The following is a 22,070-nucleotide window of genomic DNA, read 5'->3' on the forward strand; positions in this document are numbered from 1 at the left end:
TTTTACAAATTATATTTTTTCTTCATCATCGTCATCAGCCAAGTGAATCACATCATCTCTCACATCTATGCTCATTATCAACATTTTCATCGCTCATTAAGATATATATTTTGTTCATGGGAAGATTTTCAAACATAATTTTATATTTTTTTTCGCAACATTTTTTGGAGCTCAAAATAGATTATGAAGTTCAATATACTAAAGAGTGTTTCATAAGATTTTTCTCTATTTAACGCTCGATGCTTGATGGTGAAATATAATAAAAAATCATAATTTTCATGTAATGTCGGTTTAGAAAAATTTAAAAAAAAAGATAATCTTAGATTATTATATCACATCTTCTTGTCAAAAAATTCTTTAGATGAGCTCAGCGTTTGCTTGAGGATTATCGTAAATTGATGAATTTTCTTGATTCGATATGTAATCAAGATGATAACGATTCATCATTATGGGGTCGATAAATGTGGGTTGCGTTACTGTAAAAATGGTAATTTTTGCTAAGGAGAAGCAATTTAGTGGAAGAATTTAGGATAGTCTTGGGTAGGGGTAGTCTTAGGAGTGGATTTAGGGGGTTTTAAGGCTTAACCTTCTGTACAGATCAATAGTGATTCATGAACTGCCTAAGATGGTGATTGAAGCTTGCTAATGCTTCCCAATTACCAATACAAAGTACAATACTATCTATTTTGGTGGTTACCTTCTTGGATAGTCTAGAGCGTACGCCCATGGGTAGTTTCAGGGAGTCGCGACCCTGGTTAGCTTCTTGGAGATACGGGTCTGGGTAGTGAAGTGAGTACGCCTAGGGATTTCCCCTCTAGTAAGCATTCCCTTAAGTAGCTTCTATAGAGAACGCTCCTGTGTAGCTTCTAATAAGTATGCCTTCGGGTAATATCTAGTAAATCCGTTCCGAGGTAGTTCCGATTAAAGACGCCTTTGAGTGCATTCAAGTAAATTTGCTCCGGGGTAGCTTCTAGTAAGCTAGGATACTATCCCTAATAAGCCGATCCAAAAACTCTTATAAAACTCATTCTAAAAGCTCCAAATTTGATAAAATTGTTCCGAAAACATTATTTTTGAAAATCTTTTCATACAAAACAAAATATTTTGCTCATTTTTTTCTCTTCTTTAAAAAAAATCTTTATATCACTTTGCTGAATTTTCTCTTGATGTGTTTTACTCATTATCACATTGTTCTTATTATACATTATTATTTAATTTATACAAATTTCAATCAACAAACTTTTCTCAAACTTCAAATTCTTTTGCTGAAAGAATTTTGAAGCTCAAAAAACTCTGAACATATCAATGCAGTACGTAATTCTATTAATAATCTATCCGATGACTCAGAATTCATTATGTCAATTTTTTTCTGAAGGTAAGTTTTCAAAGTCTCGCGTCATAAATATGTAAACGATGACATTCGAAAGCGAATTTTGCAAAAAACTGAAAAATATGTTGTGACCTCGTCAGGCTATTGTCTTTCGATATGAAAAAACCATAATCCTTATAAACTACCGCGCACTCGCATTCGCATGGTGGTTGAATATGAAATGAAACAATGCAAATGGAACAAAAGAAAAACAGTTTATTAATCTTATATAAGTGTTGATAACTTTTATTTATTAATAATTAAAGTGCTTGTCGTCATTGCATTAATAATTTATATTTTATTATTGTGAATGTAATGCTAGTCTCAATGTCTATTTTTAAAAAATTCCTTATAATTTATTCTTTTATCCTTGTTTTATATAATATTTGTTAATTTTATTCTCAACGTTATTACATTTAGAACTGTGGATTGAAGGGCTGGGGAGATTTTTGCTTGTGCAGCGATTTCTTAATTAAAAACGGTTTGAAATGCCGTTAGGGTAAGGCATTAAGTTGTAAAAGCCTGTGGTTTGGTCTCTTAAAATTGAAATTATTGTTCATGTAATGCATACTGTCAGCACGACAATGTAACGATGCACTGGCGAACGGGTTGATCTGTTCGAGAACTCTTGAAGATTAAATTGTTCAAAACATTTCAAAATTCTTTGTCTTTGATCCAATTTGATTTGATTTCAGGTTTAATACTTGAAAAATTGGGTCATTCAAGAGAGTTTTTGATAAGATTAGTGAGATATTAAATTGAGTGCTTTTGATAATAAGTTGTTATAGTTTCTGGATCAAAGAAACAGATTCAATATTTGAGTCATAAGTTTTAGTTTCTATTAGTGTTCTTGATGAAATTTGACTTAGAATCTTCAAAAAGCTGTCTTAATGTTGAATAAGATAGGAAAAATCAATAGCGATCAACTGAGAGGGTTGGTTAAGTTTTCATCAATGCTAGAACTCATGTCGAGTTGAGTCAAGTTTTCCATACAAAATCCGAGTCTACATACATCTCTGCTTCTCATCAAAGCATCAAATGCCCTAGATTCACTACCAGATAGAGTCAATTGACATCAAACTATCTAATGTTGCTACAATATAGAGTCTAAGAAATCCATAAGTCATTATGAAAATTACAGTTTACAAATCACACCAGTTAATGATTCTCATAGCCATTACTACAAGAAATTAATGTAGTTTTTCTCATTCAGTTGGAAAATTTCCCAAGTGACATAAAAATAATTTTTTTCATAAATTTAGGTCACTATGACTGGTAGTCGTAGATACATATCCTTCGTAGATGATCAAGTATGAATAGACTCGAGTCGATTTTAATAATTATAGACTATAAAATGAAGTGCTTCTTAGGAACTTTTTTAGAAATTTTCAAGGATGAAATGTTAATAACAGCTTAAATAGCTCTTGGAAGTTAAAAAACAACACTTAATCTGACATTATTTTTAGAATAGAATTATGAGAATAATGTAAATCCTCCAACCTTTCACTCCACAGTACTCAAACTTTTTTCTTTTAAAAACAAATATAAGTGTAATTTTTTTATCTTTTTTTATAAAGAAATACATTTTTGTGATGATATGAATTGAAAATTTTATTCAACATTTCATTTAGTATATTCACCAAAAAAAATATCAACTGCAATTCATCATTCCCCCCTCTTATTTCCATTTATATTTTCCTTTTATATTAATTTTTAATTTACATAATTACTTTTTAAAAATACAACTCAATAGAGAGACCATAAGATAATGGAATAAACTGCAAAGGAAATGTCGTCGCATTAAAAATATAATGGAAAATAATTGAAGGACTGTCCTTCTCATTCCAATTTATAAATTATGAATTTTTCCAGTGTACACAATTCTACGTCTAACTACAAACATAATAACATCGATATTAATACTTTTAAGTAAAACAACTGAATTTTTTTTTTTACCTCATTATACATTCAATCACGTACTGAAACTATTATGGACAAGGCAAAAATGCTGAAAGTTAATATTATGACTATCAGTCTTGTTGTTTTTTAATGACATATATGCATTTATATTTATTATTCGGCACATTAACAATTCATACATATTGTTTATTTATATGTTCTTTATATCGATTCCCAGAACTAAACTAAAAATGCATTTATGAACTTCTTTGTAGTGACAAAAAAACAATAATTTTTCTATTTTTAAAATTGAAAGCAAATCTAAAATTTTTAAGCATAGTGCTTGTAGATATATAATTTTTATTGGCAAAAAGAACTCAACGATATTCGATTCACAATATTTTATTTGACATTTATCGAACTAGATATGACACCTTACACTTTGGATAGAATAATAATAGAATAATTTGAAAAAAACCTTTTTTCTAAAGCAAAAAACAATTGTTATAGTCTTGTGGATTTATTTGTTATAGATGAAAATAGTCTTAAAATATTGAAAATTTTATTTGTTGAAGTTGTTAACTTTTTTCAGGTTATTGAAAGTCTTTTTCTGAAATTTTAAACATTTTTCAAAAATTTTCTAATTTTTTTCTACATTTTCTAACATTTTTGTAAATTTCGAATATTTTTCTAAATTTTCCAATTTTTTTCTAATTTTTCAACTATTTTCTTATTCAAAAGCGCTGCTCAACTAAACTACCCCCAACTGCGCACCCCCAACCGGTCCTTAAACTATTAGAAATTCTCAAAAACTCCCATAAATTGATTCAAATATTTAATTAGATTTTATATCAAATTTCCATAATGTTTCCATAGGAAGCATATTCAATATTCAAACTTATTCTTTAATATTCCTCTAGATTCTCACCTGAGAGCTCTCAAAGCGCCATTTTGATTATAAAAAAAACTTTCTCCTTACGCAACTCATTATTATTTAAAAAGTTATCGATTTTTTGTCTTTTTTCCTTTATTAAATTATAGTTTCTACCCTCTATATACTCTTAAATATTTCAATGACTTGACAATTTGTCTGTGTGTAAATAGAATATAGAGAAAAATACCTACGAATGGACCTTTTTATCGTTTATCTCTATCTAGAATACTTTAAGCGATCTAATTAATTAATTAATTGATTGATTGATTTATGATGGTGTGAATAACATTTAAAATAATAATGAAAATATTCGTATTGTAATTCGTGTAAACAAATAATTATTGTAGATATGACTGAAACTACTATTGCTACATCTATAATTATTTTTTTCATTCAAAACGGTACAAAAAATAATTGAAAAAAAGAAATGAGAACAAATTTTTTGTTATTAATATTATTATGAAGTGTATGCTAGATATAATTATTACTAATTGTAGATGAAAGATGTTGATGATTTACATAGTCAACTGTCGCTGTATACTTTTTTTTTTCTTACTGTCTTTTTTTTTACAAGTTTCTTTTAAACTGTATATAATCGTGATTTTTTTTTTTCTAATAAGAAATGTGTTCTATTAATAAGATTGTTAGGGATTCTGAATGGGAATATAATAATCTCAGGTAGATCTCGTTCTTGTGGATTTCTTTTTCTCTGGTAATTTAAGTTTGATGAGGATTTAATGAATTAGGAAGTTTTAAAATGGACTGGATTTTAATTGAAAATTGTATAGTAAATTTTTGGATCCTTTTAAGGCCTTGTCCACATGAGCTTATAGTTTATTTCGGTAACACACGAGCTTCACATATTTTACAATAGACAATCTTTATAAATGTCAAAAAACATGAAACATGGATTATCCAGGCGCTAGCAACTTATTCAGGGGAAGTGAGGTTGATAGTCAGATCCCTTACCATTTCTCATTTTTGGAATTATTTCAATCACTAGTGTTTTTCGTAAAAAAAAGTCCAGGATCTTCCAAAATTTTAACCAAAGTATTTCCTCCAATCCTCAATCTTAAAAACTTTGGACATTTTCTCTGTCAGGCGTTATTTGATGAAAAGCTAAAAACACTTGCCAAATGGCATTTCGATCCCTATCAACAATAATAAAAACTATTACAAATTTTTTCATTAATACTAAAGTTATTTCAAGTAACAAATTAAAAATTGCAGTAAAAATTTTTTCCATACTCTTTCATCTTTAATTAAAATATCTATAATTTTCAACAATTTCATACATACTCAAGTTTTTTTCTGGCTACGCTCCATTTTTTATAACATTCATGTGATCATTACGTAGTTCATATTTGAATTAATCATTTAAATCTGTATTCACTGCATTTTCAACTAAATTAATTTCTTATTCCTCAATATAAGACTTTAATTCTTCAAATAATACTTTAATCTCATTTATTAGACCCAGAAAAATTTAATTTTGAACTAGATAATCTTCCAGAGTTTAAGAACCCATTAAGTATATTACAAAAAAAAAGCGCTCATTATGGTAATATGAAGGACAATAGTTTTCATCTAAAAAGAAAAGAATCTCAATCTGGGTTGCATTTTATTACAGACCAAAAAGAAGAGTTTCATAAGGACGAGAGATTATCAGAATCCCAGCGAAATAATAAAGAAAGCAGAGAAAGTAGTAAAAAAAGAATGAAAAAGAAAAAAGCGGAACCAAAAAAAATGAATCTTAGATTCAAACTTGAAACAAAAAATTAATTTTGTTTTTCTTCTCTTTAATAATTAATTTTTCTTCTTCTTTTATCATTTTACATTTAATTAAATTTTTTTTAATCTTATTAACTGAAAGAACATAAAAAAAAATCTTTCTGAAATAGTTAAAAAAACATTTTCAACACTTTTTCCTCTTATCATTATTATTGTTATTATGTGTTGTAAAGGTACCAGCTATTTCACTAGCATATGAAGCACCGGAGAGTGATATCATGAAACGTCAACCACGAGATCCATATCGCGACAACTTGGTAAATCGCAGGTCAGAAAACTAAAACAAAAATGCATTTTTTAAAAAAAAGTATTTAAAAATGCAAAGATTTTTAAAAAAATCTTTTTGGGAAAAAATGGGAAAAAAGTTCGTATTTTTGTTGGTAGATTTTTTTTTGTAAATGGATTTTGCAAGGAACAAACCAAAAAAAAGTTAAACTATGTTTTTACCGGCCTTATCACAAATTTCTTTATGTATTTCTTTATTTATTTAAAAAAAAATGACTTTAAGAACTTATTTTCTTTTTTGTGGATGTCTCCTACGGTTACCAAGTCAATGTTGACTTTTCCAAACTTCCTTCCTAATTATTTATTGATTATATAAATAAGTTTTAAAGTCATTTTAATGTCAATTCACGCAGAATTAAGAAGGTTTATTTGGAGTTTTTTAAATGACCCCTACCCCCAACCCCCACTTACCCCCCTAAATTTATATTTAAATGTTTCCGCCAAAACCAAAAATTAATTTAATCCGATTATTATTTTTTAACTTTTTTTTTTTTATAAATATGGATATGAATTGAAAATGTCGCAAAAATGACATGACAAAAACCGAGAATATCCCTCAAAATTATATATATCAAAATTGGTGTTTATTTGGTGCTTTAAATGTGCGGTTTAATTATTTTTATTTGTTTTATATTTTTTTGTTCTCTGTGATTTTTTTGATGTGGTCGATTTGCATTCATTGGATGGTGTTTTGAAATTCAAATTGGACATGAGAAGAATTATCGCAAATGTAAATTTTTTTTTGTTTTTAAATCATAAATTTAATTTGTGAATTGAACGAAAAAGAAAAGAAAGAAAAATGTTTTAAAATTGCCAAGAAAACAAAATTTTTTGTGTTAATATCATCACATCTTAAACACTCATTGAGAGATCTTGAAAAGTTGGGGACTATGAAGTCGATTGAAAAAAGAAGAAAAAGAGATGAACTCAAATCTGATATTTGAGAGTTTTTTTTGAGCTCTTCGTTTCTAAGCTAATTTTAATATTGTCTTGAATATTTATCTATGTCAAGAATGTCATGTGATGTCGAAAGGTGGAAGATTGAGTATGTTAGAGGACAATTTTGATGAATTTAGATTTGATCTAAAGTTATTTAGTTGCTTAGTTACTTTGCAGGCTGTACAGATCAATTGTGATTCATGATTTCCCATAGATGTCGCCTGAAGTAGACCCAATGGCGGACTTCGGTCTGACAATTTGCTCTTTCAACACTCAAAGTTAAAAATGTATAAAATTTGATGTAACTCATTTCTAATAGACAATGAGCATGCTTATCATAATGAGCGTGCGCTTTGCAAGCTCATTGTCTGTTCAGGTCCCTTAATTGATCAATAACTTCAGCACAGGGCAATCTAATATATGTAACTTCTCTACAAAAGGCCTTTTAGATCAATCTGCAGCATGCTTGCATCACACCTTGATTTTCTGACTTCACATCTAGTTTTTATACTAAGCAATTAACCTCAATTTACTGTTCCACAGTCTAAAAGACACGATTTTAGAAAATCTGTCATCAGTTTTAAGCTAAAAAGCTCAGATTTTTCAACACAAAATACAGGAAATCGGTTAATCAATCCAAAGTCTGGCTTTGAGTCGGTGTGACTCTGACTTGCTATCCATGACAGAGTCACGCTGACGTGGTACCAGATTTTAGAACGATTAACCGACTAGTGCTATTCGGGTAACTCATACCAGTATATTCCCAATTTGAGAACACTCATACTCAGCTCATCGATTTAAATTTCAAATTCTCAAATTTTCTCAATCGACTTCAATCCCATTTCTATCCCAAATGAAAAATATCCTTCTAAACCTTCAACCATAAACTTTTAAGTCAATATCCCCCCTATAAAACAAAGAACACAAGAGAAAGTATCTCAAATTCCACTTCAATAATTTTGTTTTTTTTCAATTCCTCTATGCTATACACAAACATAGCAAAAGAAGAACCTCTACAGGAGAAAAGAGAGATCACTTCAAAACCTTCGAGAATAAAAAATCAATTGATGATTTTCATCCTCAAATTTCATTCAATTATCTTCGTCTCTCTTATCATTCTCAATGTTATTCCCATTGTTTGCTTATATTTTGTGTTATTGTGCTATTAGCTTTATGTATATTCTATGGAATAGCACACACAGTAAAGTATCCATAAATATGTAAAGTGGATCTCCCCAAGAGCCTCTTAAATTACGTTTAAAAAATGTAAAAAAATAATGGCAGAAAAATTTAAAAATAAAAGTTGTTGTTGTGTGGACTTAACGTTATGTCGTTTCATGTGGACAGCAAATAAATATATTAAAATCGTCAATAAAGCATTTGATCCATTTTCATCACAGTTGTCACCTTATTGTTGTTATTATCGATGTCTATATACTTTTATTCTATTTATTTTTAATTTTAAATGGAATGAAATGTGAATCAACTGTGATGAAAATGTTATCGTGATTGAATAAACAAGAATCGTAGATAAATGCCCATTGAAACTTGAAATATACACATTTATCTAGCTATTAGGGAGCATAGATTGACAGAAATTAGTTTATATATACGTTAATGTTGTTGTTATTATGTATTATGCGTTTTTGCATGTTTGTAGTTGTTTTTAGTGTCGTTGTACAAAAAAAAAAATCAACATTTTTTGATGTAGATGTCATATGATGTCAAGGAACAAGCAGAGCATTTTTTTATGTGTAGCGAATGACAAAATATACCTCAAAAAAAAAAAATAAAACAACATTGAAACAGTCACAACATAAATTCGACATTTAGAGATATAATCACATATATACAAAATACCTTCAAATACATCAAATTACTTCAATTGGAAAATTCATAAAATATAGAAAAATATGCGAAAAAAAAATCATTTTTATGTATAATGGCTTATGATGATCTTTGATGGTTTATGGAATGAATTTTTTTGTGAGATGAACAAATGATGCTTGTGGACGACGTAAATTGATGATAGATTTCTTGGAAAAATTGTCAATATTTATTCTATCAATATACTGTATTGAGAACGACACGTGGACATGTCAAACAGAAAATTTTTGCTTCTTACCTCGAAGGTAAAGGTAGAATAATCAATGAAGGGTTGAGTAAAGTTTTGATGAATTTTTAATGACTTTATTGATGATGTTTATTTTAGTTTTTATTGATTTAAAATATTTAATGTCAAATGAAAGAGATGACAAGTGTTTCGCGTCAATAGATAGAGAAGACTAGTGTTTCGCGTCAGTAGAAAGAGAAGACTAGTGTTTCGCGTCAGTAGATAGAGAAGATTAGTGTTTCGCGTCATTAGAATGAGAAGACTAGAGTTTCGCGTCAATAGAAAGAGAAAGCTAGTGTTTCGCGTCAGTAGATAGAGAAGACTAGTGTTTCGCGTCATTAGAATGAGAAGACTAGAGTTTCGCGTCAATAGAAAGAGAAAGCTAGTGTTTCGCGTCATTAGAAAGAGAAGACTAGAGTTTCGCGTCAATTAGAAAGAGAAGACTAGAGTTTCGCGTCAATAGAAAGAGAAGACTAGAGTTTCGCGTCAATAGAAAGAGAAGATTAATAGATTCTGCAATTTCACGCGATTAGAACAAATCTCCACGTGTAAATAAAATAATTGATACAGAAAATACATCACAAATCGATTAGTGTCGTCTAATTTTAAACAATAACTAAATTTATCACTTCTGTTCAGGCAGAAAATATTTTTATTAAAACGAGTATAAAGCTTCGTTAACACCTCTTAATGCTTCAAAACAAACTGAATTATCATGTTCCTTATGAATTCTTAATCACTCACAATTCAATTCTGTTGTCATGAAGGAAGTCTGTCCATGCATCTGCGTCAGCACAAACACAAGCACAATGTTCTCTCGCATTAAAGCATTTTTATTCCAAATAAGAAGAAACGATCAATGATAAATCATAAAATTGAATTGAGAAGTATGTCACAATATCATCAATATTCACATGATATCAATTTATTTTTATTTAAACGAATTGGTATTAATGAAAACATATTTAATAGATTTTTATGTATATATATATGCTTTTGGATACGAATGGAAGGTAGGAAATTTATTCTTTAATATCACAAGGAGCTGTAAAAAAAAGAGTCATTGATTGAGACGCTTACTCCGTATTAAAAAAATATACGAAAAAAACATTCTCATACCTTAAAAAAATTTTATATTTCATTTAATTGCAGAATATTTTGGAATGAAGCTTTTTCATTTATTTATAATAACTTTTATGACTGTAAATTTATTGCTTTATTTTTTTCTTAAATTTTTCACATTTATTTATAAGGTTTTCATGCTTATTTTTGGTAATGGTAGCACAATTTGCATGCTTTTATACTTTTAACTCTAACTACTAATTTTTCTTAAGATTTTTGTTTGTAATAACCGCTGTTTTTGGGCTAATATTTCTCTTCTCCCTAAAAACTTAACTATAAAAAGAACACTAATCTCTATTTTTATGAATATAATATATTAACAAAACAATTAAACATACTGAAAGTCTCTCTAAAATTTAGAAGTGCAGAACATGCATCTGGCATAGATAAAAACCTTACAATTGCTTGATAATTTGTATGGTTTTTTGTAAGGAACAAGCATAAACCTTACAATTTATTCCTAATTTGTATGGTTTTTGTTGGAACCTAGCAAAAAACCTTACAATTTCTTGGACATTTGTGTGGTTTTTTTTATGTGACAAGCCAAAACCATTCAATTTGTTGATAATTTGTATGGTTTTGTAAGAAAACATGCGCATTATTAAGAATTTGTAAGGTTTTGTCTATGATCTTGCAAAAAAAGCCATACAAGTTATCAAAAATTTGTACGGTTTTTGCCTGTGACAACCCCTTGTTTTGCAAATCTGCTCTAAATATCACATATTTTTGATGGATATTTTTTTGATGATGAGGATGAATTTTCCTATAAGAATCAAATTACACACGAATGTTGTAAATAACACACATACACAAACACTCATGTCAATATTATTATTCCAATAGAAGATGACAAAATTCATCCTTAGTCCTCGAAAAAATGTTAGAGAGAGACTTTCATTACACAAATATTATCATTGGCATTGAATGGCAAAATTAAATCTAATATGACAAAATTTATTTTTTGTTTTTTTCTCCTCCGTCGTCGCTAAATAAAATGTTTTATTGGTTGAAATAACAAACAGACTTATTTCAATGGCATACGGTCAAATTGGTATGATTCAAGCAGCTGCTGGTTTCTTCGTATATTTCGTCATCATGGCTGAAAATGGATTCTTGCCTTTGACATTGTTTGGTATTCGTAAGCAATGGGACTCGAAAGCCGTAAATGATCTTACAGATTCATATGGTCAAGAATGGGTAAGTTTAATCGAGGATGCTGAGGATGTGAGGATATTTGATATTTTTTGATCTAAAAATTTGGGTCGTTGAGGGTTCAATTTCCGTTATGGATTTTATGTTGAGCTTTAGGGGATATAAATTTTAGAATCAAATGTTGTGCTGCTTTTGGATGAGATGTCGATGGATTTATCATAATTGGGTCTATTTTAGGGTCAAGCTGCATAGTTCTCAATCAAAAATATTCAAATCATTCTCATCCTATTCCTCAAATCATCATCCACACCACAACATAATTTAATCTATTCCAATTTACTCACCAGACATACCGCGATCGTAAGACCTTAGAATTCACATGCCATACAGCTTTCTTCGTATCAATTGTCGTTGTACAATGGGCTGATCTCATCATTTGTAAGACCCGTCGTAATTCAATCTTCCATCAAGGAATGCGAAATTGGGCATTGAACTTTGGTCTCATATTTGAAACAATCTTAGCCGCCATCTTGTCATACACACCAGGAATGGATAAGGGTCTCCGCATGTATCCATTGAAGTGAGTATAGCTGAACCTATTGGATATTGAGAATGTGTAACTAATGAGACAAATTTTATTCCATTGCAGATTCGTATGGTGGCTTCCAGCATTGCCATTCAGCTTGGCAATCTTCTTGTATGACGAAACACGTCGCTTCTACTTAAGACGCAATCCTGGTGGTTGGTTGGAGCAAGAAACGTACTATTAAACATATAACATCTTAGCGAGACGACATATAGTAATAGAAATAATAATAATGATATAATAATTAATAATAATAATAATAATTTAAATGAGAAAAAAAAATAGTAATTGGGAAATTGTGTGCGAGGGAAAAAAAAATAAAAAACAAAAACCAGAATAGCAGTTGATGATGAAATAACATAAGAAAGAAAGAAAGTGAGATGTAAGAATATAAAAAACCATATTCATATGTATTTTGCTGCCACAAAATTAATAAGAAAAAAAAAATTATTACAAAAAATATTATCAATAACTAATTATGATGATTGCTACACGCGCTGGACACTGACATATAGTTGAAGTAAAAAAAATGCTTTTCTTATCTTCTTGCCCACAACCCACCAAGAGAATATATATAAAAAAAAAACATTGATTGATGATGGAAGTAAACCAACCACAAAAAAATTAAAAATAAAAACTTCTTTCGCGCGAGAATAAAAAAAATACATAAAAATAATTAAAGGATAATAGTACATTTAGAGAAGTGAAAAAAAAAATAATAAATTATGTGTAATTTAAACACAAGAAACACATACACACAAGAAAAAGTCATTCTTTCCTCCACTTTTTCCCCCCTAATTTTTCAAAAAATTATCCAAATTTTCTTTTCTCAACTTTTTAATTTTGTTCTTTTAGTTTTAGGGAAAAATTTTTAAAAATTTTCTTTTTTTGTGACTTTATTTTGAATAAAAATTTAAAAAACTTTTCTGTCTCTATATTTTAAATAAAAATAAATTAAAAACAAAAAAAGATTGAATAAAACATATTCTCATATTTTTTTAAAAATAAATGAAAAAAAAATCAGTTTAAAAATGAAGAACTTAAAATAAAAACAAAAAAAATTGCATCTTAAAAAAAATGAGAAAGTTTAACAATTAAAAAAAAAAAAATAAAACAAAATCCACGCAATTAAATGCTGCGTTGGATGTTAATAAGGAACGTGAATAGGAAAAACAAAATGGGAAATAAAACTTTTTTTGTTGTGTCGGAGAATCTTATCAGAATTAGAAAAAAATTTCATGTACAAGAACAGATGAATGATTTACAAAAAAAAACATAGAAATTGAGGTGGTGTACTTTTATGGGACTGTTCAAGCTTGGCAGTTGATGAAGTGGATAATGCTGAGACATGTTTCAGCATATTCATGACATTGACTCCTATGCATCCCTCCATAAAAGTCACACAAATTTAAATAAACAATGATGATTAAAAGTATAAAAAAAAATATATTTAAATTTAAATATAACTATTAATTAATAGATAGTGTGTGTATGCATGCGTCGCAAGCGATGTTTCTTACAGCAATTTATGATAATGAATCTATAAAAAAAAAAAATTGCCCAATTTTATCATTGATGAATAAAAAGTAAAATCTAAAAAAGGAAAAAAAAAACTCTAAAAAACTACAAAAAATGAGAGAAAATTTTAAATTTTTTCATAATCAGTTTGTCCATTTTTCATTTTGTCTCTTGTCCCGAGTAGCTCTTGATGGTTGCTGTTATTGTTGCTTAGAACTTTATGTCTAATTACGTTGTATTGCATAAGCACTAGGGGCAGATCACATTGAATGACCTTGACCGTTGATTAGTGTAAATTATGCAGGCAATGTTGATGTCAGCTTGATGATCCTTGCCTCAATTTTCCCGAACAGACAAGGTTGCATGCCCATGAGTTGAGCATCCTCAATTATATTGATTTAGTATACTCATTAAAGCGAGTATGCTCATTGTCTGTAAGGGTATTGATGGACATTTAGGCATCTTTATCGAAGCAGCTACACGACAGCCACAAACATCATGTCCAGCTCGGGATAAAATTGTCTTCAATTTTCCTCATTTTCTTTCTATTCTTATTTTTTGTAAAATCCATCATTTTTACTACAACTACTGATGATGATATATAAACATATATTTATAAGACATGAAACATGCTAACTGAAATAATAATAATGAGTAAAAAAAGTAAAAAAAATTATGAATAGTAGAAATGCCAGAAAAAAATAATGAAATAGATAAGAATTTATATATTATATTGTTTCCTAATTTTTCAGTTTTAAAAATTGCATTAGAAAATTTTTCCGAGAAAAAAAGTAAAAAAAAAAACAATTTTTGTCACCGCCGAGAACTAAAAGAGTAGCTAATTACTTTTTTTTTTGAAAAAAATATATAAAAAGAAGTCTATATTAAGGAGATAAAAAAAGAATTAAATCTAAAAAAATGTAAAATGATGCATAATTAACATATTCAGATAAAAAAAACAACACAAACACACACATATATACACACACATACACACATGATTCTTTTCATTCCCAAAAAAAAAAAAAATGTTTAAAAAAAATTGTTTTTAAATGCAAAAAAAAATTGCAACAAAAAAAAATCTTTTACCCCGTCCTTCGAACACATTGTGTTTATATATTTTTTTTTCGTTAACTTTTTTTTTTAAAATTTTAATTAAATTTAAATTCGTCGTTAAACATTTATAATATTATTATTATTATTCTTATTTTTAAAAACTTTTTTTTTTCTTTTTTGAATCACATTCAGGAATTGAAATTTTGTTTCAAATACTCGAATTTATGTTTTTGTGCTGAAGATGGTAGCTTTCAAAATAAGTAAAAATTGTACAAAATAATTGGCACAAGTTCATAGAGAGGATTGAGGTTAGACTGCGGGAAATTTAGACAAAAAAATTGTTTTTGTGGAAATTCCAAAAAACAAAGATCTTCAATGTGGTGCCATTTCTCACTTAATTATTGTGAGTCTAATGCTCTTAGTGGGGTTTGAGATTCCTGGAACTATTCAATTCCCGGAATTGACAACCCTAACTTCTTACTTTGTTATCATTTCTTTCACAACTTGTTGTTGCTCAATTTCATAATCATCAGACAGTCAAAATTTGTCTGTTTTACGGAATATTCTCAAAATAGCATCAATCTTGACTATTGTAATGCATTTTTAAACTTGACATATTCCATCTTCAAGTTTGTGTTTTTTTCATACATATTTTCCCTAACCTTTACGAACAATTTTTTCCACAAAAAAAAAATACCTCTCAGAAAATTACCAAAAAATATGAATTTCCCATGCAGTTGTCCATCCAAATTACACTAATAACGCCATAAAAAGAATTAATTCGAATATTTCAATTCCTGAATTGAATGTTAAATGATTTACAAAAAATACAAAAAAAAAAAACATAAAAAAAAATACAACAAAAAATGAGAGAAAGTAAATAATTAGTTAAGTGTGCGCAGAAAAATTTTAATAAAAATAAATGATTTTGTTTCTTTTCCTTCATTATTAAGTTTTTTTCATGGGGGTTTGGGAGTTGCTGGACTGTTTTTGCTTTGAAATCTTGTTTTTATTGGGGGTGTCTTGTCTTCTGTCATTTACGCTGGATTGTTACAGGAATTATAGCTAAAATAAAGTGTTTTCTAGAAGCTGTCTGTGCTCAAGATCAGAGTTGCAAAATTGGCACCTGGCATAGGAAAAAACCGTACAATTTCTTATGAATCTTTAAAATTTTCTTATAAAACCATACAAATTATCAAGCAATTATGTGGTTTTTGTTTGGTTTACGTAATCAAAAACCCTACAATTTCTCAATAATTTGTATGGTTTTGTAAGAAACCTCACACATTCTTAAGCAATTGTACGGTTTTTGTCTATGCCAATTGCCTGTTTTGCAACTCTTCTCAAAATCAGAGCTTGAAGTCGACTTGAATTTTCCATGGAGTCTACTCGACTTTCCCATACAAACTCCGAGTCTCCTTCAAGCTCTCCTCAAAAATTGGACAATGAATGTGCATCTGTACCTGAAGAATTATGCATTCTGGCACTATAGCGTGTTCATTCGTCTAATTCGAGTATAATAAACCAATTACTGGATGCATAATGTCAGGGGTTGTCTATATGTAGGCATAACATATTCTTACATAACCAAAAAATAAAAACTCGTTGAAAATCGACTATTTAGAGCGATTTTTTATGGTTACAGAGATTCTCTAACAGGCAGAGAGTGTGTTAGGTCATCGTAAAGTAATTTTTTAATTTACCTGTTAGAAAAATAAGCATTGAATTGTTGTGTGATGTAGCTAATCCTGACTTTATGATAAGATCACCAGTAATTGGAAGATAGGCAGCAGATATAGCTTTAGAATTGAAAATTGTTGATTCTTCTGAATTTTTCCCTTGCTTTTCAGTATCAGCCTATGGTTGGACAGTTGAAAAGGATGGATGGATTTCAGGAAGGATTGATGATTTTCAGTTTTAATTTGTTTTGTTAGTAAGTTACAGAGCTTGAAGTTTGCTAGAATTTTATATGAAGGTGAGTCGGCTGTAGTCGATAGTTTCATACAAAATTTTGGGTAGATTAGAGCTCTGGCAAATTAGGAGTGATTATTAAAGGAAATACAGAGACGAGTACCCTCAAGGGATGGCTTCTTGGGTGTTGTTCACCAACTACAATTAGTTATACTCTGAACATGTTGTATTACTTTCTTACATCGCTGGTAGGACAGATCAACTGCGATACATGGCCTCAAATGATAATATTGTCATGGGTGGTTTTTATTTTATGGCTTTTTATATGGCATAAAGTAAGAAAACATCAAGGATATAGTAGATATGAAGGTACATGCGACAATTCTAGTAGTATTTCCATCTTATAAGGCAGAGATAGTCCAACTAATGACATTCTAGGAAGCAGAGCTTTAAAGTCAACTTTAGTTGACTCAATTCGACTTTTTCCATTCAAAATCCAAGTCGACTATAAGCTCTGTTATGAGGGAATCCTTATTTTGAACATCTAATTGATATTCTATATGTTATACCTTAATTGTGAAGCATTAGATATGAATTTAAGAGAATTTTTCAAGATTCACTAAGAGGGTTATCCCTTTGTGTGTCTTAATTACATCTATGTTCAGAAAGAGCTACTAATAAGGATTTCCTATGCAACTTCCCTCTATGAACACTTTAGACAATCTCATAAAGAGACTAGCTTCTAGTTGCATTACTAAAGAATTTCATAAAGCTATCCAAGAAGGAGGTCAACTAAAGAATTACTTAACTCTAGTACAGAATGAACAGGACTTTGGAAGTCTGGATTCCATGAAGTCCGACCTCCAGTGGACACTCCATCTCCACATTGAAGTCTTGTCAATTCTGCTCTAACATCAAACTATAAGAGTATCATCATAACTTCTTACTTAATTCGCTGGTCGTACAAATCAGTTGTGATCCATGACCTCCCATCATCATAACCACAAGAGTATAATATACCCAAGAAGCCAATTCCAATTCACAAGCAAATCTGCAACTTTAAAGCTTAAATTTATTAAAAAATTCCTCTTTAAGTAGAAAGAGTATAGATTACATACATTTATATACAGACACACTACTCGTCAAGATTTATGTTTGCTACATTTTTATTACGACAAAAAAAAGATATAGATTGATGATGAAGATTATATAATTAATTAATTAAATTAAATTAAATAAAAAAAAAAAAGCTTATAGAATGTTTCTCTGTTATCACTTCGTTCAAAAAATTTCGGGAGAATCGAAATGAATTAAAAAATAAAAAAAGGAGTAAATAAGATGAAAAAAAAAAACAAGTATATTCTATATTTTTAAATGGATGAAAACAAAAAAATATAATTAAAAATACTGAAAAAAAAAAAAATGATGAAAAGAAAAAAAAAAGTTTATGAAGATGAATTAGTAATTAAATAAATTTAAAAAATTTACACACAAAAAAACAATTGTTCTTTTATAAAGCAAAAAAAAATATATATATATATATTTTAAAATGTATAATAATAATTAATAAATAATATAAAAAAAATTAAAGTGAAATTTCAATTTCACAAAAAACAAAAAAAAAACACAACATGAGGACAAAAGGAAGCTTGCTTATAAATTCTGCGATCGATAAGCCTCTCATGTCCCACAAAAAAAAATGAAAATGAAACATGGCAATTCTAAAAAATATATAAAAAAAGAAAAGAATTTCATTAATTGATTTAGAAAATTATAAAAAAAAATGAAACACGATTTAAATACTGCCCGTTTGTTGTAATTAAAAAAAATGAGACATTTAAAAAGCAAAAAAAAAATAAAATCATGTTAGACAAAAAAATAAAAATTCATTTATGGAATATAAGGTAATAAATTGGAGCGAAAATAAATTTGTTGTAAATGCGTTGCACAAGTTTTATTCTCAAAAAACAAAATAATAAGTCTACTGATTAAGGTTCTTTGATTGTGCAATAGCTCACTAATCAAATTCTCACTTATACATAAACACACACAAAAAATGCATATTTATTAAGCTGTGGATTGTTGGTCAATTTGTGGTGAATTTTTTCAGTTTGGATTATTGCATTAAACTAGGTCAATCCAGTGATGATTCTGAGCAGCATAGCATAGTCGTCTAGCAGACAATGAGGGGACTCACCCTAATGAGTATACTGCCCTAAACGAGCGTACTCACCTAAGTGAGCTTATTCACCAGCATGAGTATATTCACCAAAATGAGTATAATAACCTAAATGAGTATACTCACCTCAATCAGTATACTCACTTCAATGAGCAAACTCACATAAATGAGTAAATCATGTGAGTGAGCATGATCATGAGTATACACTCAATCAACATCATATCTCGTTGAGTCTGATTTTGTATGGAAAAGTTGACTAAAGTTGACTCGAATCTATGCAAAATCAGAGTCAACTTCGAGCCTTCATCAATAGAATTGAGCAATCTCAATATTGTAGGCATACTCATAGACATGCTCCATGTCTGTTTAGTGTCTAGAACTCAGAGCTTACACAAATGGACAAAAAAACATTAGAACTAGTAATTAGCTTGACATTAACTTGTTTTAAACTAGCTATAATGTTTTTTTATCTACTTTGATTGAAGTTGAATCGGATTTTGTGTCTGTGTCGTCTAGACTGTATGCAAAATTCGAGATAACTTTGAGCTCTGATCAAAAAGCTGCCATATGACAGCATGACGTGCTGCTCGGATTTTTTAGGTTAGAAATGGACTATGACGAGCAGAAAAAGGCACTTTTTGCCACATTAACAGCATAATGTCTTTACAGAGTCCATACTGCCCGATCATCACAATTTAGTCGCTACGTAAATCAAGACATAAAGTTTCCCTTGCACCATCTTACCGACAACAGTCCATCTATACGTCGAAAATTGAAATTTCCAGCACAATGTGTTGTTCGGGCTTAATGTCCTCTTTATGGCAAAAAGTATGTCTGCTTCTCAAGCTCTTTGCTGTTCAAACTCTGAATTTCTTGACTTTTCATGAAATTTCAGCTTGTTCCTTGATTCTGTCCAATAGAATCGATACCTAACCTCTTTCAGAGATGATATTAAAGCTTCCAAACTGACATAAGGCCATGTCAAACAAAATGACCTTGACCATGCAATAATAATGGCCTTGGCAATGACCTCACAAGAACTTCAAGTCATTCAGCCATTGCGGATATCCAAAAGACGTTGAAAATTTAGCTTTACTTCATTATCTTATAAAATAACGTCTAAATAAATTTATTTTGGTATATCCATGAGATTTTTTTTTTAATAAATGGAAGCATGAACAGCACATAACATCCAGAACCTAAATGCTCCAACATCCAGTTGACAAATCCACAACTTGACCAATTAATTCAATTTGGCTAAATAATTTTTTTAATTTAATTAATTGTAATGTTCATCCTAGACGCAGACGATCTTCACACTCTCTGCCTGTTCATCATCTTACTCGCAATATAATAGATATCAAAATGATTCTGTACCACAAAGCAGATCATGTGCCATAAAGTAGCTCTGATTATGTTTTCAGTTTTTAAATATCCGAACCATTAATTTCCATGTGCTGCTTCTTCAAATCCAAAATGGCCCATAAATCCAATTTTATTCAAGTTTCAAGAGATGAATAGTTAATTTGTAGATGAGAATGGAGATTAATTTTTAAAAAAAACAATGATAAATGATGCCTAATTAAATAAGAAATAAAAAAAATGTCACCATGCTCGTGCTTTGTGTTTGACGCTCGTGTACACGGAATCTAATCGCTCGTTCCAAGAAAAAATAAAAATTATTAATTAAAGTTTTAAAAATGAAGAAGTAAGTGAATTTTTACTTCGAAATTTTTGGTTCTTATTCATCCCCTTTTACCCTCTATTTTTATTGATGTGGGGAATTTCTGATTTGCTGATTCTAACTATGCTTATTGATTAGGTTAACGGGCCAGCTAAAGGATAGACTAACTTTGCCTACCCTATAGTGCACAATAATTTAATTACTTCTTTAGAGGATCCATGAATGTAGGCAACTTCTCTCAGTTTCAATTCTCAAATTACTCTTGAATTTGTCAAAGAGAACTTTGAGATTTACTAAAGGTATCCTTATTATGCAACTAGGGTATCCTTCTTGATGTATCAATGTTCTATAATCTAGATACATACAAAGTGTGAGAGCTGGAATTTGACTTGACTTTTCATATGAAGTCGAATTGTTTAGAGTCGTGTTTTTTCATGCAAAATGTCTACGGAATTCATTAAGTTCCCTTCGTGCAATCCAAGATACTTGACACAGGCCTGGACCTAGACCTAGGATTAGGTTCAGAGCAGGATTCAGAGTTATGGATCTCAAGATTAATTGCATGATTAATACTTTGGTTAAAGTAGATTCAACTTCTCTTCATAAAAATCTAAATTATTGCTAAAATTATATCTTGCTTTAATCTTGAAGATCATTAGTATCTTATAGCTTCCCTCGACAGTCATAACAACCTGACTGTTATTTGTTGACTTAACAACTATGATAACAAGTTTGTCAACATTTCTTCAAATTGATGAAATCTTTTCACTCTCCAAAATTCCTTAAAAGATTAGGAAATATTGGATGTTGTAGATTCTAGTCATCTTCAATTGATTCTCAAGACGAACTCATATAAAGCAACATCCAACCTTTCCCACATAACCTTCAAAGTATCTTCAACTTTCAAGAATTATTCATTATACCAATGAAAGGAATTATAACAGTAAATTTAGACTTACTAAAGCAACTACAATAATAACTTAAATAAGCATAACTAGAGACATTAGCATCAGAAAATCTCCCCACAATCCTCTTTTGTACCACAAAGAAGCAACAAACAGAAAAAAATTTGTTCATAATTTCTCCTTGTAGAAATGAAAAAAAAAATTATATAAAAAATGAATTAAACTAAAAAATAATGTCGCAAATAAATCTGAAAGCAAATGATTAAGCAGAAGAAAAAAAATTACTGTAAATTTAGGATGAGTCAGAACTAAATCTATTTCATAATGGATAGAATATGGAGAATCAATAAGAGCTATTTGTTAATTTTATTTCATTATATATATAAAAAGTTAGATGATGAAAAACAATGGATTTAAATAAAAATTAAAAGTAAATGCTGCGAAAAGAACTTCTTTTTTTCAAGAACAATTGAGTCACAACACAATTTTTCTGGCCGGCTTCGGTCGAAAACAAACCACAAAAAAAAAAGAAAATTTTTGAATTTCTTCATAAAAAAAAGTTCTGTTTTTTTTCTAAATAACATAAAAAAGAATTACATACAGAAGCTTTTCGCAGAGATGATGAGC

General features: G+C 29.3%; 1 protein-coding gene across 9 annotated transcripts in view; it reads left to right on the forward strand.

The window, feature by feature from the left end:
• Positions 1-13,610, forward strand: part of LOC139097151 (sodium/potassium-transporting ATPase subunit alpha) — a 71,796-nt gene extending 58,186 nt beyond the window's left edge. For 8 of the 9 annotated variants that reach the window (XM_070648931.1, XM_070648934.1, XM_070648935.1 and 5 more), the window contains 3 exons: positions 11,475-11,649; positions 11,952-12,184; positions 12,254-13,610. In XM_070648931.1, the coding sequence (XP_070505032.1) occupies positions 11,475-11,649; positions 11,952-12,184; positions 12,254-12,374 (529 nt within the window). In that variant the 3' untranslated portion in view covers positions 12,375-13,610. Of the gene's footprint in view, positions 1-6,166; positions 6,262-11,474; positions 11,650-11,951; positions 12,185-12,253 lie in introns of all 9 variants that reach the window. The other variant, XM_070648930.1, reaches the window with a different exon arrangement.
• Positions 13,611-22,070: the final 8,460 nt, after the last annotated feature.

The sequence above is a fragment of the Chironomus tepperi genome, unplaced genomic scaffold (assembly GCF_022539635.2).
Source record: "Chironomus tepperi strain 1889 unplaced genomic scaffold, CSIRO-AGI_Ctep_v1 contig_414, whole genome shotgun sequence".
NCBI classification, from domain to species: Eukaryota; Metazoa; Arthropoda; class Insecta; order Diptera; family Chironomidae; genus Chironomus; species Chironomus tepperi.